Genomic DNA, 17,534 nt, shown 5'->3' on the forward strand with positions numbered 1-17,534 from the left:
ACTCCTGGGTATTTACCCCAAAGACACAGATGTAGTGAAAAGAAGGGCCATATGCACCCCAATGTTCATAGCAGCAATGTCCGCAATAGCCAAACTGTGGGAAGAGCCGAGATGCCCTTCAACAGATGAATGGATAAAGAAGATGTGGTCCATATATACAATGGAATACTACTCAGCCATCAGAAAGGATGAATACCCAACTTTTACATCAACACGGATGGGACTGGAGGAGATTATGCTAAGTGAAATAAGTCAAGCAGAGAAAGTCAATTATCATATGGTTTCACTTATTTGTGGAACATAAGGAATAGCATGGAGGACATTAGGAAAAGGAAGGGAAAAATGAAGGGGGGGAAATTGGAGGGGGAGACAAATCATGAGAGACTAAGGACTCCGGGAAACAAACTGAGGGTTTTAGAGGGGATTGGGGGCTGGGGGGAATGGGTTAGCCCAGTGATGGGTATTAAGGAGGGCGCGTATTGCATGGAGCACTGGGTATTATGTGCAAATAATGAATCATGGAACACTACATCAAAAACTAATGATGTACTGTATGGTGACTAACATAATAAAAATAAATAAATAAGTGAAAAAAAAAAGGAAAAAGGCAAGCATGTCCTCTCTGATCACTCCTTTTCAATATCATACTGGAAGTCCTAGCTAATACAATAAGAGAAGAAAATGAAACAAAAGGTATACACTTCAGGAAGGAGGAAATTTTTATTTGCAGATGACATGATTTTTTGTCCAGAAAATTCCAAAGTCAACAATGACAACAACAAAACCTCCTGGAACTAATAAGCAATAGCAGCAAGGTTGCAGGATACAAGGTTAAAATACCAAAGTCAATCACTTTCATATATACCAGCAGTGAACACGTGGAATTTGAAATTAAAAACAGGGGCGCCTCGGTGGCTCCGTCGGTTAAGTGTCTGCCTTCAGCTCAGGTCATGATCCCATGGTCCTGGGATCGAGCCCCACGTCGGGCTCTCTGCTCCGTGAGGAGTCTGCTTCTCCCTCTCCCTCTGGCCCTCCCCCCTTGCTCATGCTCCCTCTCTCTCAAATGAATAAATAAAAAGTCTTAAAAAAAAAAACTTCTGAAATCAAAAACAATACTATATGCATTAGCACCAAAAAAATGAGTATTTAGGTATAATCTAAAAAATATGTACAAGCTATATATTAAAAAAAACTATAAAACTCTGTTGAAACAAAGAAGAACTAATTAAATGGAGAGGTATCCCATGCTCAGAGATTCAATATTGTCAAGTTATAAGTTCTTCCCTAATTGATCTATAGATTCAATGCAACCCAAATCAAAATCCTAGCAAGTTATTTTGTGGATATCAATAAACTGATTCTAAAGTTTATATGGAGAGGTAAAAGACCCAGAATAATGAACACAATTTTGAAGGAGAAAAGTAAAGTCAGAGGACTGACACTCTCTGACTTAAAGAATTACTATAAAGCTACAGTAATCAAGACAGGGTGACACTGTGAAAGAATAAACAAAAAGATCAATAGAAGAGAGTAGAGTGCCCAGAAATAGACCTCCATCAATAGAGTCGATCAATCTTTGACAAAGGAGTGAAGGCAATACAATGTGAGCAAAGATAGCCTCAATAAATGGTGCTGGAACAACTGGACATCCACATGCCAAAAAAAAAAAAAAAAATGAATCTAGACACAGACTTTTCATCCTTCACAAAAGTTAACTGAAAATGGAGTATAGATCTAACTGTAAAGTGCAACACTATAAAACTCCTGGAAGACAACATAGGAGAAAATCTAGATGACCCTGGATGTGGCAATGACTTTTTAGATGTAACACCAAGGGCGTAATCCATGACGGAAGGAAGTGATAAGCTGGACTTGCTTATCAATTTTTTAACTTTTGTTCTGTGAAAGACACTGTCAATAGAATGAGAAGATAAGCCACAGACTAGGAGAAAATATTTGCAAAAGATACATCTGATAAAGTCCTGTTATCTAAAATACACAAAGAACCATTAAAACTCAATAATAAAAAAATGAAAAATCCAACTTAAAAATGGGCAAAAGACCTGAACAGACACCATGAAAAGATATATCGATGGCAAATAAGCATATGAAAAGATGCTCCACATTGAATGTCACTGGAGAACTGCAAATTACAACAACAATGAGATACTACTCCATACCTATTAGAGTAGCCAAAATCCAACACAGTGACAACACCAAATGCTGACAAGAATGTGGAGCAATAGGAACTCCTTCATTACCGGTGGGAAAGCAAAATGATACAGCCACTTTGGAAAACTGTGGGGCAGTTTCTTACAAAAACAAACATACTCTTACCATCCAATCCAGCACTTGCACTCTTTGATATCTATTCAAAGGAGTTTAAAACTCATATCCACACAAAAACCTGCACACAGATGTTTGTAGCATCTTTATTCATAATTGTAAAACCTAGAAGCAACTAAGATGTCTTTCAGTGGGCAAACTGTGGTACATTCTAGACAATGTATTATTCAGCACTAAAAATAAATGAGCTATTAAGCCATGAAAAGACTTGGAGAAACATTAATTGCATAATAGTATTAAGTGAAAGAGGTCTATTTGGAAAAGTTACATATTGCAAGATTCCAATTACATGACATTCTGGGAAAGGCAAAACTATGGAGATGGTAAAAAGATCACTGGTTGCCAGGGGTGAGAGAAGAGGGAGGGATAAACAGAGAGAACACTGAGGAATTTCAGGGCTATGAAACTACTCTGCGAGATTATAGTGGTGGATACATGTCATTGTACATCTGTCAAAACCTACCCACTGTACAACAAACACCAAGAGGAAATCCTAATGCAAATGATGGACTTCAGGTGACAATGATGGGTTGACGTAGGTTCATCAGTTACGACAAACGCACCGCCCTCGTGGGGATGTTGCTAGTGGGGGTGGCTATGCATGTGTGAGGGTCAGGGAGCATGTGGGAAATCTCTGCACTTTCCTCTCCATTCCTCTGTAAACCCAGAACTGCTCTAAAAATAAAGTCTATTTTTTTTTTAAGTTAAAAAAATGGGAATGACAAAACCAAAACTCAGGAGAGGGTGACAGAAGGTGATGGGTTGCCCATATAAACAAAGGGCTTCTAGGATTCTGGTTAATTCTTAAGCTGAATGACATATCCCCAAATGGATCATTGATGACTTTTCTGAGTCACTGGATTTACTCCCCCTCGTGCTGACCTTAGAAGATAACAGCTTTTCCGTATTGTTTGAACTCCATTTTAAGTGGTGCTTTCTGTTATTCATAGTTAAAATCACTCAAACTGATAGTCTCTTAATTTGGATGCAGTACAACTGGGATCTGATTTAGCATGTCATCATTTCCTCCTATTCTGTTTGTCTAAACATATCATTAAAACCTTGTCTTAGTTACCCCCCAACTATAAAAAAGACTTGTTTGGGAAAAAAAGAGCCTGTAATTAAAACAACTCAGTATTTTTCCAATCCTAAAAGGTATCTTCCTTGAAAACATTCTGATTAAGCATGTGTGGTACCAAGGATAACCAAGACTTTTTAAAAAATCTATAAATCACCAAACAGATAAGGAGTCAGGCTTGTACTCTTGCCCTCCATAGGGAACAGCTTAATCTGGCCGGAAGATCACACATTTCCCATTGGAGTTACAGGCTGGAGGTCAGACCACAGGCTGAATTCAGCTACCACAGGAGTTCTTAAAAGGAGAGCAAACAAGGAAACGAGGAGATTTTTGTTCAGAAAGGGGCATGCTCTCTGCTGTTTTGGCCAGAGAAATAAAGAGCAGTGGTTTCTCCACAGACAAGTCCTATACTGGAGACTGTGTCCTGCTTAGGAGAGGACTTCCATCCCACCTACTTGCAGATATAAAGAAATGCGCAGACCAGAAAGGGAGTGGGGCAACAGAGGGACTTACACAGGCACACACCATTTATTCTCTCTCCCAGACAGTATGAACCAAGCCCTTCACCTGCATGCTTCCATTTAATCCTCAAGACAACCCTGCAGAAGCAAGTCTGCTCATCTCACAGGACGAAGATGCAGAGAGGTTGAGTAAGCTGCCAAAGGCCATCCGCCAGGGGTTGGTGGAGCTGAGAGTCAAACCCATGTCTGTCCCACTCTAAAGCTCGTATTCGTCTCCTTATTATCATATACAAGAACCACAAAGAATACCACAGAACAACTCAGTCTTGGGCTTCAAAGGCTGCCCCCCTGCCCACGTCTCTTGCCCTCTCCTGTCAAGCGTAGTGCTGGCCATACCATAAAGATGCAGGCCCTGCTAAGCTCAGTAGGATTCCATTATGAAAAGGGATTCCTACATCCTCACTTCCCAGACCACAAAGCCTGGCCCTCACAGCCACCATCCACCTCACACATGCATCATCTCGGCCACCACAGGAACAAGGTTGGAAAAAAATCAAAAACCAAAGGGGGGGTTTGCTCAAGGCAACTACACCCTGTCTGCCCCAGTCCAGCCTCAGTCTGAAGCTACCTCCTGATGCTTGTTCTATTGACAGTAATTGCCACAAATTACCTAAGGTCCAACAAGAGACAGCCCTCAGGAGGGAGGCACTGCCGTAGATAGCGTGCATGTACATGAGGTGAACCATCAGCTCGGCCAGCCACCAATAGCAGAGGAGGCGACCCAGCCCCACGGCAAAGGCGGAAAGGTTGGACTTCAGCGAGCAGTCCTCTTGCCGCTGCATCTAAAGTAGAAACAAAAGAAGCCATTAGATTGTGCCTTCGTTTTTTAAATCTTCCAAAGAGCCCCCTATACAGTATTGCTAGTAAACTTCTCACAAACGTTATTACTCTATCTACCCAAAGAGGGTTGGGTTAGTTATTCATTATTCTCAGGTGAAAAAGTCACGCCCGAGCTCGGGTGGGGTCAACGAGCTAGCCTCGTGCCAAGAACCAAGATGGGTTCTGCATCCCTTCACCCCAGCAACAGCCCTGCAAACAGCCGGGGTGGAGGGCAGTGCCTGATGTATTCTCCCTCAGGACTTTGGGGTCTCTTTGGACTCAGGTGTCACCCTGCCTGTCTTCATCCATCACCCACCCACATGGAAGGCTGGTAAAAGTAGGGCCAAGTCAGGAAGGGGCAGAGAACTGGTAAGAGAAAGGGAGAATGAGAGAGCCTGAGGATAAGGGAAAAATTCGATGTGGGTGTGTCATCTTACCTGAAGTTGTTTTTGAAACAAGGCAGAATAAACACAAACAGAGACAGTATGTGGGGACAAGTCTCCTGCTCAGCAGACACTGCGGTGTGACAGTTAGGAACACGGACTTTGCAGTCAGAATCGGGATCAGATCCTAGCACAAACCACACAGCTGTGTGATCCTGAGCAGGTTACTTAATATTTCTGAGGTTCCCTCATACGTAAAGTGGAGAAAAAAAATGGTCATGACTAAATATGATAACATATATGAAGTACTAAGCACAGCACCCAGCATATAAAAAGCACTGGCTAATTGGTAGTTAGTATCTGGTAGGTTACATGTCTCCTACTGCGCCTTCTTCACATTCTTCCCTCATGGCATCCCAGGCTACCAGCTACAGGGCAGAATTAGGACACAGGTCAGAACCAAACACCAAAGGTGAGAGAAGGACGTTTGGATTATTCATGGACACAGACAGACTACTGAGAGTTCACTCAACATGTATGGACAGCACAGAGCCAATTTGATCACAGTAGCTGGATTCTGGGTCTTGCCTCATTGCCCGCTGTTTAGGGATGCAAAATAGTTTAAAACACATAGATGCTGAAATGCATAAGCACATTATAAAATGTGTGTGAATTCAATTTCATCTGTACACCACTAGACAAACACACAAACACAGGAGAGAGCACGAGAGTGTTCTGGGTCCCACTCTGACAAGATTTTATTAGACCGAAGCCCGCCTTGTAATGCAGAGGTGAAGCTAATGCATAAATGACGACGTTGAATCCGCAAACATTCGCTGGCAGAAGAAACGGACTTGATTTAGCTTTTGACGGTCTGGGCTCCAGACACTACCCGAAGAGGAAGGGCCCATTCCTAGGGCCTCTTGGGCTTCCACGGCCTTGAACGTCAAAGGCACAGGGGGTCCTGCTGCAGCCAGGAGCGATAGGCACTACTCTCAGAGAGGAAGGGAGATCTGCATGCCAGGGGAGTTACTTTTATTCCATTTTGACCATACATTCTACCACTTTCTCAAACTGTCCTCTCCGTGCAAGACGCCAGCTTCAGAAATTCTGGCTGGCTCAGCGGCATCACGATAACCTGCACAAAGGGCTTTGCTCCCTTTTGCCATCTGCGTGGGTAGCTACACCAAGGAAAGCTCGTTGGCTTAGTATTTTTTCATGTAAATTGATTAAACTAACAGGAATTTCCTTTCTCCATTCACTTTCCGCAGTCGGCCTTAGGAAGGTATTTTGCCCAGCCATACCAACCTGCCTTGTTAGAAGCAACAGTCACTGCGGGGAGGGATCCACCAGGTCACCTGGGAAGGGTTTTCCCGGAAGGAAGACTGGGCATATCAGGGCTTTGCAGACCCACACAGATCACAGCCAACTGCAATCGCAGCTGAACTACTTGACCCAATGCACATCCCTTTCCAGGCATAAACTGAGGGTGGTTTTCATTTGAATGCATACCTGAAGTGTGCATGCTCTTCGAGACCGTACAGAATCTACAGCAGTGGATCTGTAGGCCAATGGATGGGTAAAGCCTCAGTGCAGAGATGCCTACCTGCCCAATCATTCACGTCTGTTACTGAATTGAGAAGAAAAGGAAATAACCCAAATGTCCAGCTGTGGGAGGTTGGTCAAATGCATGAGTGCACGTCAATATTATGCAGCCATGAAAACTACTTTTTTCAATGTGTATAAATAATGAAAGACTGGAAAGATACACACCAAAATGGCAACAGTGATTGTATTCTTTTTGGTAAGATTTTTAGATTGCTTTTGACCATTGGTTATTTTTATAATAAGGGGAAAGTAATGGAACTTCACGATATTGTGAAGAGCTGGGTCCTCTCTATGGATGAGGCAAGGTCTTCTACTTCTTCACACTTCTAAAAAATATCTAGCTTCAGGATCTCTCCTGGGCAGCCCTGCATCCTCTACGGGTAAATATTCTGCTCGCTCTCCTACAATGGACCCATCTTTATTTCTCAACTTCCCACCTCAGTGGTTGATTTTCTTACCTGTATACTGAGGTCCTCTTTGTTCATTCTTTTCCAGCTCTCTAAAGCAAATTCACTCTGACCTCAATGCCATCAGCATATGAGGGAACAATTATGAACATAGTGTCCATTGGCCTGTGGAGACCGGAGGAGTTCACACCAAGGCCGTCAGCTAAGCTGAGACATGAAGAGGCACCCAAACCATTCCAGACCACAGGTGGGCCTTTCTTGGTGCCACACTCTTGGAGGGAAGCAAGTCCCCAGCTGAATGTGATAATGGTCTCACAAGCAGTGTGGACAGAACACAATCTTCATACAACAGAATGTCTCCAGTTGCTAAATAAGCAACTCTGCACGTGGCCTGTAGACCCCTGAGCGTAAGCCCACCCCAAGCTCTGGTCTCCTGAAGACCAGACCTGTACCTGAGGCCGCAGAGCATCCCTGGGGATGCAGCCCCAGTCCTGGGAGCAGAAAAGCAGCTGGGTGGGAGGGGAGCCCCACCAGGCAATCAGGAAAACATGTCTACCCAATCACCTCTTAGCTCCGGGCAACTGCCATTCAAGTTCAGTTCAGAGGCCTGCCTTCGTTTCCCCAAACAATGTGCAGTCTAAAATGACACAAAAATCTGTAATTAAGGAGAAACATGAGGTGCCTTTTGTGGCTGATTGGCTCCCCAATAATGGCTTATCTACTCTCCCCAGGGCAAAACTTCTGTACCCGGTTTAATAACGTATAATTATGTGTCACCACTGGACCAGAAGCACTGGACTTTTCTCTGCAATGCCCTCTTTTTGATGCTGGATGCCACCTCATTCAGAGTAACAGAATTGTCTTCCTTAATCATACAAGTGAATACAGGAGAAGGAAAACAATCCAGTTTTTTTTAATTCTATTTGCTTGTACTTAAAAAAATGGTTATTCATCTTTCTTTAGAGTCATATGATTACAGTCCATTTATACCTTCAATCTAGTTGACTCGCTTTTATTTAAAAAATTCAGCATTTGTCCCTTGTCGATCCAGCAGGAATAAAAGATATGCCATACACAGCTCACCTAATGAGCAGGGTTGTTCTCTTGTCTGCATGCAAGCATTTCATTTGAGATATCTCAAGCCTCGGGGAGTGCCAACCTTCAGACCATTGGAAACTGCCATCAAGGGGAATTTTTAGTTAAGGCTCCACTAAAAGATACACATTAACTCATCTGCAAAGTGCATTTTAAAACACATTATATTTCAAAACCTCATTTCATGCAAATTGCATAAAAAGGAATATCGAAGCCTTTCAAAGATAGTCGGATGATTAAAGATGACAGTTCTCAAAGATGAAAGGTTCTTTCCCTCCACACACTAATCATACGGATGTTTAAGAGCACCAAACAAAAGGCTTCCCTGGAGCCAGGGTTCGACTGTGCCGACTCTGCTCCCACCTCTACACGTGGGTCAAGGGCACTGTAGCCAGGAGTCTTATCCTTTGTGGTGGAGGAGCATCTCTGCAACCCATGGTCACAGATCCTACCTACTCCCAACAAAGCCTTCTGTACTAGCACCCCCCTCCCCCCAGGCATCCAGACCACGGCCGGGGGGAATCGCCCCAGCTCTGCCACGACAGCGAGTGGCACCCAGCTGGTGCAGCTGCTGCAGGCCTGGGACCTGCTCCAGCCAGCTTGAGCCTCCAGGCCCAGATGTCCACCAGGCCACACTGCATCTCTAACTCCAACTGGGCAGCCAGCCCCACATCTGTATTCCCTCCACCCTGATGTGCATTCGATGAGCCTCTCTTTGCCTCTGTGTTGTTACCATCTGTAAAGTGGTGGTAACAAGAGTATCTCTCTTCTCCAGTGGCTGTGAGGATGAAGGAGTTAGCACATGTCAAGTCTGGCTCGGAGCAGGTGCTCGGTTGGAGTTACGTATTACGGTCTGTATTATTCCAGGTGGTCTCTAGAGCCAGAGCCCGCCCCAAACCCAGATTGGCACAGCTGGAACACTGTCTGCCTGCCCAGCTCTTGCCCACCCTGGCACCTGCAGCAACCACCTGTGTCTCTCTCCTGAAGAGACAGAATCAACACACTGGTCCCTTCTGAGGCCAAGAATGGCCACCGCCCAGGATCCCCTGCTTCTGTGCCCACCTATGTGACGGGACACCCCGGGTCTTGGTTCTGGCCTAAACCTATCTTAGTTCCCAACCTCGGGAGCTTCCTGGGGTAAAATCCGAAACAGGCCCCTCTGCGTGAAGGGCAGGGAGAGAACAAAGAGGCAGAACACTCCAGATTGGTAGGTGGCAGGTGTGATGAGCAGAGGAACTTACATACAAGGCTGGTCTCGAGTGGCTTCAAGATCTCCACCCCCGCCTACCAAGTCTTAAAAGTTTACGTAGAGGCCTTAACCGGGTCCGGTCACATATTCAGTCCAGAGGGTCTCAATGACACTTTACTCTCTCAAGGCTGTGCCCTTGAAATAGCTCGTGGTGAGGAATGGCAGGCGGAATGCACATTCTAAGGACAGGGGAAGGTGTGAGGAGCCTCCGATTGCCTGGGCTCAGCTTGTGGGTCAACCAGCAGTCACAGCCTCTCCACGACCTCCTCCAACAACTTCCCCCGGAATTGCCACCTGCTTCCGGCAAACAACAACAACTGTAATGTTAACGCTTCACAGCATTTACATGTGAAGCCATGTTACCTATACGAAATCAGTTAATCCTTACAACAGTCCTAAGAGGGAGGTACTATTATCCTTCCCATTTCACTGATAAGGGAACAGGAGTCACAAATAAGGTAAGTAATTCACCAAATGCTCTCAAGCCAGAGCGAAGCAGGAATTCAAACCCTGTGACAATGACAATAGGGTTGGGCTCCAGGGTCTGCGCTCTTAGCCACCATGCAAGCTAACTGTTTGAGCACTGGCTCATCCACTGGGGGTAGGAGCATAGCCCTCAGTAAGGAAAAGCCCCCTGGTCCTACCACACTCTGCTCACCAGAGTCCTCTCCCACACCAGACCCCACTGCACAATTCAACCTGCTCAGAGTAAGATGTGGTGGCCCCAGGCTCCAAGCTAAGTGAATAAATAAGCCTCATGTGTAAGTGTCTCTGCTGATTAAACCTGCCACCCCGTCCTCTGGCATCACCCCTAGCTCAGTATCTGAGTTCCACAGACCACAGGAGAAAAATAAACGGGGCACATGTTCCTGAAACTCCAAATGCCATCTCAGATGGCCTTCAAGTTAAGGCACTGTGGCCTTTTAACAGGCAAATTTTTACCTGCTCATGATCAGTGTGCAAATTTCACATGCCTTACTTCACACCTCTTCTATGCTTCCCTCATCTTGTGTATGCAATTTACATACTAAAAAAAATTGGGTGAAAGATAACATTCTCCCCAAGGTAACCTTAATACCGTCATTTTATCAACCAGAGTCTGCCCTTCTGGTTGGTTTCCACAGTGGGGCTCTGCTGCCCCCTGGTGGCAGAGCCTCATTCTCTGGTTCTCATTGACCAGACAACCTAAGAACCATGAATTTCAGGATTACCATTTCATGTTATATTTATTCATTCACTCACACACTCGTTCAGAGCAAACATTGCTTATAAGTTCTTCCAGTTGGCTTTCTTCCCTCTCCTAGCAACCTCTTCCTTCGTGGCCTCCCTGAAGAAATTCTTTCAGTCCTGGCTTAGCTTCCTAGCTAACTGCTCCCCTTTAAGACCCATTTTTCTCAAAGGGGGTCAGTGCCCCATAAGACTTTCTGTAACTGCAGAAACCTCATGGCTGCCTTTATCTGCACAGCAGCTTACTAGACATTTTGCCTTTTCTAGACTGACTTTCCTATGAATCTTCCCAGACCACAGAGAAAGGTCCCAATTTGCCTTCTGAGTTCTCTGCTTTTAGCAAGTGCTCCCATTTTGAAAGGAGTGAAAAAGAGAGGGGTAAGACAGAGATGCAACCAGAGTCTCCATACCTGAGTCCCTACAGGAAGAAGCCTGGTCATCCCCAGCCTCCAGCCCCCAAAGAACTGCCAAAGAACTCAGGACAGTAGTTATCAACCTCTAGCAGGCAGCAGAATCACCTGGAAGGCCTATTAAATCACATTGCTGGGCCCCACCCCAAAGTGTCTGAATCAGATCTGAGGTGGGGCCCAAGAATTTGCGTTTCTAACAAGTTCCCAGTTGATCCTTCTGTTGCTGGTCCAAAGACCACACTTTGAGAACCGCTGAGTTAGAAATCAGCTGCCATCACTAACCACCTGTCTTCTACACAATAATCTTACACATAATTTTCAAACATGAACTTCAAATTGCTCAGGACAGAAGAATGGTCCCATGTAACCTAAACTGAGGTATGAGAAACCATATGCTAAACACATATCTGCCCAGAATATCAATTTCACTTGAAGATTTATGGAGGAAAAAAAAGTTAAATAATTTAATTGGCAATTTTAAAACTGCACGTTGTTGTTATGTGTATAATGAAATATACAAGTGTATGTGTATACACATTCACATAATGTATAGATAAATACACAATATAAACATGTATAATGAAATACACTTTTGAGAACAATGGATAACTGTGTGGGATTTTTAAGACAGAATATGGGATTTCTAAGAACCCTGCTACTTTTCCAGGGGGCACCTTCCATATTCCCTTTGAAAATATGCAGCACTGCTCCTGGCGCTGCACTTTGAACTCATTCCAGGAGCGTGTGTGTGTATGTGGGTGCTGTGCACGGGCGTGTGCTGTGTGCTGTGTGTGCAGAGGTGTTGTTATTCCCCACCTCCACCGAGACTGTTGTATTTTGGTGGTAGGCGGTAGAACTGTCCCTCGAGAAACACAGGTTTTAGGTATTATCGATGACTAAAACTTGACGGACTTCCCAAACATGTTCCGTGAGGCTGGCTGTGGGATGAGAGCAAAAATCCTAAGTAGGAGGGGAAGGGAGGTGGGAATGACGAAGGCAGCTTGACAGGAGCTTCAGACAAGGCTGAAGGGAAGCCGGGTCCAGGGCAGAAACAGGCACTTGGACCCCGAAACACACCACTACCATCCAACTCTCTCCAACTCTGCTCTGTTGTCTCATCTAGGTCACCCTGAACAATTCTCAGGTGATGACAGAGTTATTTCATAAGCAGTTTGTGACAATAAAAGACAACATGGTATTTGCCAACCAATAGCTTAGACAGTTTCCCTTTCTACTTTTCCAAGTAATACCATCACAATCCAATTTTTTCTTTCCCTGGGACTCTCGGCAGTGGATACCCATCCCTAAGTTCCTTGCTGTGCCCAGTTACTCATCCTGGTTTCCAGAGCCCACCAAGGAGTCGGTGGGGGCGGGGGAGGGGGGGGCGCGGTTCCTTGAGCCAACAGGCACAAGAGACAGGTCGACCTTCATTTCAAATACTTATTCCCCCTAAGTATTTCATTTCTGATGCAAGAAGTTACAACAATCACGTGTTTTCAATCTGTGGGAACCCCTGAATGCAAAGCCTCAGGAGTCTCGTGGATGGCCACGGCCAGTTTAATCTACAGAATACCAGTCCAGTCCCCAGTGGGCTCTACCTTTGCGATGAACTCCGGGAAGCTGAGGATGGGCCCATTGTGGAAGACAGGGTAATAGAAGACATAGGCCACCAGCCAGGGAAAGGAGTAGAAGCTGCTCCCGGTGGGCATCTCCTGCCAGCAGAACTCCAGGCTGAAGCTGGTGTAGGATAGGCAGCGCACAGTCAGCGTGAACTGCAGCAAGTAGTACTCGTTTTCTGTCTGGTACCAGCCTCTCTGCAAAGTCCCAAAAAGAGAACAGCCCTTGAGCGTCAAGGAGAACACCATCCAGGACCCTGGGAAGGAGACTGCTTCCGCAGGTAGAGTGGCTGTCCCATAAAGGGAACTGAGAACCAAGGAGCAGCGGGTAAGTCTCCCTGGTGATCAAACAAGTGGTTAATGAGCAGTGGGTGGTGGAGTGTCTCTAACACCACCCATCCACGAAGCATGAGGCCTGATGCGCTATAATGAAAGTTCTCCTGCCAGTGCATCTCTCAGATTCATCCAGACATGGATGTGCACTTTTTGGTGTGCACTTAAAAATATGGCTTCCAGGGGGCGCCTGGGTGGCTCAGTCGTTAAGCATCTGCCTTCGGCTCAGGTCATAGTCCCAGGGTCCTGGGATCAAGCCCCACATCGGGCTCCCTGCTCGGCGGGAAGCCTGCTTCTCCCTCTCCCACTCCCCCTTCTTGTGTTCCCTCTCTCGCTGTGTCTCTGTCAAATAAATAAAGTCTTTAAAATATATATATATATGGCTTCCAGGAATACACCAGTGGGTACTCTGATAGTTCCCCCAACAATTCGGAAGGCAAAAGAGAGGCTTATAAATGTCACACGGGGGGCGCCTGGGTGGCTCAGTTGGTTGAGCGACTGCCTTCGGCTCAGGTCATGATCCTGGAGTCCCAGGATCGAGTCCCACATCGGGCTCCCTGCTCGGCGGGGAGTCTGCTTTTCCCTCTGACCTTCCCCCATCTCATGCTCTCTCTCTCTAATAAATAAATAAATAAATCTTTAAAAAAAAATAAATAAATGTCACACAAGACTCCTGACTTCAACGTATTGTTCCTTTTGCTCTTCTGTTATTCATTTGGCTCCACGGTAGTTGAGGACTATTTGCCAAAGAAGCTTTAGAAACACAGTCAAGAAAAATAGTCCCTGCCCTCGATGTATCTGAATTCTGTACAGGAAATAGGTATGGAAGTATACAAATACAATGCAACATGAAAAAAGAAATAACACACATGTACTAAAAATCTTAACAGTACAAGGGGGGGTAAAATTATGGGTCATTCTATAATCTTTATTCTTCTATATTGTCCATAACACATATGTATTGCTTTTTTAAGGAGAAGAACAATTTATGGGAAATCAAGATAGAAAATTGGGACAAAGGAAGGAACAGTGAATGTGATGCATGGGGGTACTTTTAGGGCTTTCCACAGAAAAACTGAGCACCAAAGAGTTTCTGGTTTTTTTGTTTTGTTTTGTTTTTGTTTTTTTTAAGAATTTCTATTCCATGCCCGGGACTTCAGCAGCCACCAAGAAAGACTGAGAGAAATACTTGTGCAAAAGCATGAAAACCAAAAGCAACTAGTTTCTGGTCATCTGTTCCCGTTGGGCAGTATTTTTCCAATCTCTAGTCTGCACATAAAAAATGGAATGCTTATTCACCACCAACATCCATAACTGATACTAACTATCCCCAAACAAATGATAATTACCACTGGAGTCTGTTTCACACATTTGCCAGGTCCCCAAAAAGTTAGGTATGAATTCCTTTTTATTTGTATTGCAGATCTATTTTCAAGCACATGTATTTAAGTGATCACCTGGTTAATCACTGTGGGAAGATGGAGCTGTTCCCCCACTTCCTTAAGTCCGGATTTTAACATATGTGCTTAGTGTTATTAGCCCCAATCTGTTGGTGAGAGTGAAGAAAATTAAGATAGTGTAACAGAAAAAATAAGTGAATTTTCAAAAGGCTACAATTTTTACAAAATCACTTAACAGATATCATCTTAAAGGAGGCTCAGAACAACTCCATGAGGAAGTCAGAGCACCTATTACTTCCATTTTCGAAATGATGAAATTGAGACTCGGGTTAAATGACCGCCTCCGGTCTCAAGAGTAGGAAAGACAGTTACTAGAAGAGCAGGGGAACCAGGTCATCCACTGACTCATCTTTCCCTTCATGTTCTTTTCCACAACCTTGCCAAGCACTGTCACTTGAATCAATGAATGAGTGAAGGAACAAGTGAACAAAAATAAAGATACCACAGGAATGTCAGTCCCACGATGACTAAAGAAAGAATATCAAAACTTCCTAAGATTTTCTGGGCAAGGAAAACACCTGCCTTATCTGTCTCAGGGGCTATCATGGGCATTGGATGAGATAAGGAATGTGAAATTTTCCTATAAATTGTAGAGCACTCTACAGATGATTTTTTATTAAATGTACAGAAGACTATTGCTTTCTTTTCCCATTGTTCCTTGCCCTCTGTTTCTGCAACATCTGGCATCACCCATGCCTACCAAACTGTGAAAAGAGGTACAAGGTCAACCCTGGGCAACCTTAGAGAGCTAAGACATAGATCCAAAAGGCAAGACTGCAGAATGCAACACACCAGGATTCACATGTATCAACCCCACATGACCACTAGGGGGACCCCCACCATGGTTCTTCAATTGACTCTTGGCTGAAACATAAGCCATCTACCCAATGGAAGCACTGCCAAAGACAGGCTTCTCCTTCCCAAGAGTAAAACAGCGACACTTACCTTAACTTCCTCCACATCTTGCAGCCTCAGTGTGGAGAGCAGGAGGAGAGAACAGAGCCATGTGAGGACCAGCGACTGGAACTGGGCTACACAGAAGGAGATGAGGGTGTGGAGAAAAATAATGGCGGTGCCATGGGCCCCCAGCACACACCAGGAGGCCCATATTCCATAAGCCCCCAGGATCCAGGGTCTGTGCTGCAGACAGGGAGGGATCCAGGGAGAGAGAGAAAGACGGAGGGGGCAGGGAGGAAAAGAGAAAAGAGTGAGCTCATGGGTATTTGCTTAAGGTTCTACATATAAGAGCAGAATGCTTAGTGATCCATTAACCAAACTATTCTCACCGCCCTGGGGATTTAGTGCAACACAGACAAACAGCATTCAGAGGGACCTTCCCCATTAACCCCAGAACTCCATCAGATCCACCCAGAAGCAAGGAGCCACTTTTCTGCCTTCAGCCAAAGCCACCCAGACCACTGGATACACCCCCCCCAACAAGATATTTAGCTGACTTTTCAGCAGACCCTATGGAAGCCAGAAAACAGTTGAGAAAAACTACTAATCTGGAACAATGGCCCCTACGTACACTATCCTGCAGAAGTGAAGGTAAAAGAAAGTATTGGTGCACATTTCTCAGGAGTCTCCTTGAGACAACTGGGCCATTCAAACCACAAACAGCTTTCTAAAGTCCAAACCAGAGATTTAAATGAAAATATCTCAGTACATTACTAGCATACTGTTTACCAACAGTCAAACGAATGTCACAGAAAAGGCGTATTTTACCTGCTTTATACAATATCGAGACCTTTGCATAATCAATCCAATGGACACATTCATTCCCATTTTAGGAGAATCAGAATATTATTCTCTCCAATTATCAAGTTTTATAATTATTGACATTGAACAACTAAATAAATAAACATATCTTTGCTTTTACGATATATTCTTGGTCGTATCTGGATGGTACATCTTTACTTAAAAACCACAATAATGTTTTAACATTGTTTGAGAGGCAACATATTATAGTGGTTTAATTACTCAAGCTTTGAAGTCCAACTGCCTAAAATAAATGCTGGTGTCCCCATTAACTAGCTGTGTGGCCCCAGGCAAGTGACTTAACCCCTCCTTGCCTCAGTTTTTTCATATGTAAAATTAGGATAACAGTATCTATTTCATGCACTCCCTGTGAGGATTGTTAATGCACAGAAAATGCTTAAAACAGTATCAAGATAAAAAGCTTTTGCACAGCAAAAGAAACAGTCAACAAAACCAAAAGACAACCGACAGAATGGGAGAAAATATTTGCAAATGACATATCAGATAAAGGGCTAGTATCCAAAATCTATAAAGAACTTATCAAACTCAACACCCAAAGAACAAAGAATCCAATCAAGAAATGGGCAGAAGATATGAACAGACATTTTTCCAAAGAAGACATCCAAATGGCCAACAGACACATGAAAAAGTGCTCAACATCGCTCGGCATCAGGGAAATCCAAATCAAAACCTCATGAGATAACACCTCACATCACTAAGAATGGCTAAAATTAACAAGTCAGGAAACGACAGATGTTGGCAGGGATGCGGAGAAAGGGGAACCCTCCTACACTGTTGGTGGGAATGCAAGTTGGTGCAACCACTCTGGAAAACAGTATGGAGGTTCCTCAAAAAGTTGAAAATAGAGCTGCCATACGATCCAGCAATTGCACTACTGGGTATTTACCCCAAAGATACAAATGTAGGGATCCGAAGGGGTACATGCACCTGATGTTTATAGCAGCAATGTCCACAATAGCCAAACTGTGGAGCGAGTCAAGATGTCCATCGACAGATGAATGGATAAAGAAGATGTGGTATATGTATACAATGGAATATTATGCAGCCATCAAAAGGAATGAAATCTTGCCATTTGCAACGACGTGGATGGAACTGGAGGGTATTATGCTGAGCGAAGTAAGTCAATCAGAGAAAGACATGTATCATATGACCTCACTGATATGAAGAATTTTTTTTTTAAAGATTTTATTTATTTATTTGAGA

The 17,534-nt window shown here is 44.3% G+C and overlaps 1 protein-coding gene across 4 annotated transcripts in view; it reads right to left on the reverse strand.

The window, feature by feature from the left end:
* Nucleotides 1-17,534, reverse strand: part of HHAT (hedgehog acyltransferase) — a 275,981-nt gene that overhangs the window by 191,672 nt on the left and 66,775 nt on the right. For all 4 annotated transcript variants that reach the window (XM_081824856.1, XM_081824859.1, XM_081824858.1 and 1 more), the window contains 3 exons: nucleotides 15,498-15,692; nucleotides 12,742-12,957; nucleotides 4,556-4,727 (listed from right to left, as the gene is read on the reverse strand). In XM_081824856.1, coding sequence (XP_081680982.1) covers nucleotides 4,556-4,727; nucleotides 12,742-12,957; nucleotides 15,498-15,692 — 583 coding nt within the window. The remainder of the gene's footprint in view (nucleotides 1-4,555; nucleotides 4,728-12,741; nucleotides 12,958-15,497; nucleotides 15,693-17,534) is intronic.

This window comes from Leptonychotes weddellii, chromosome 6, assembly GCF_054177405.1.
Source record: "Leptonychotes weddellii isolate Sample4059 chromosome 6, ASM5417740v2, whole genome shotgun sequence".
NCBI lineage: Eukaryota > Metazoa > Chordata > Mammalia > Carnivora > Phocidae > Leptonychotes > Leptonychotes weddellii.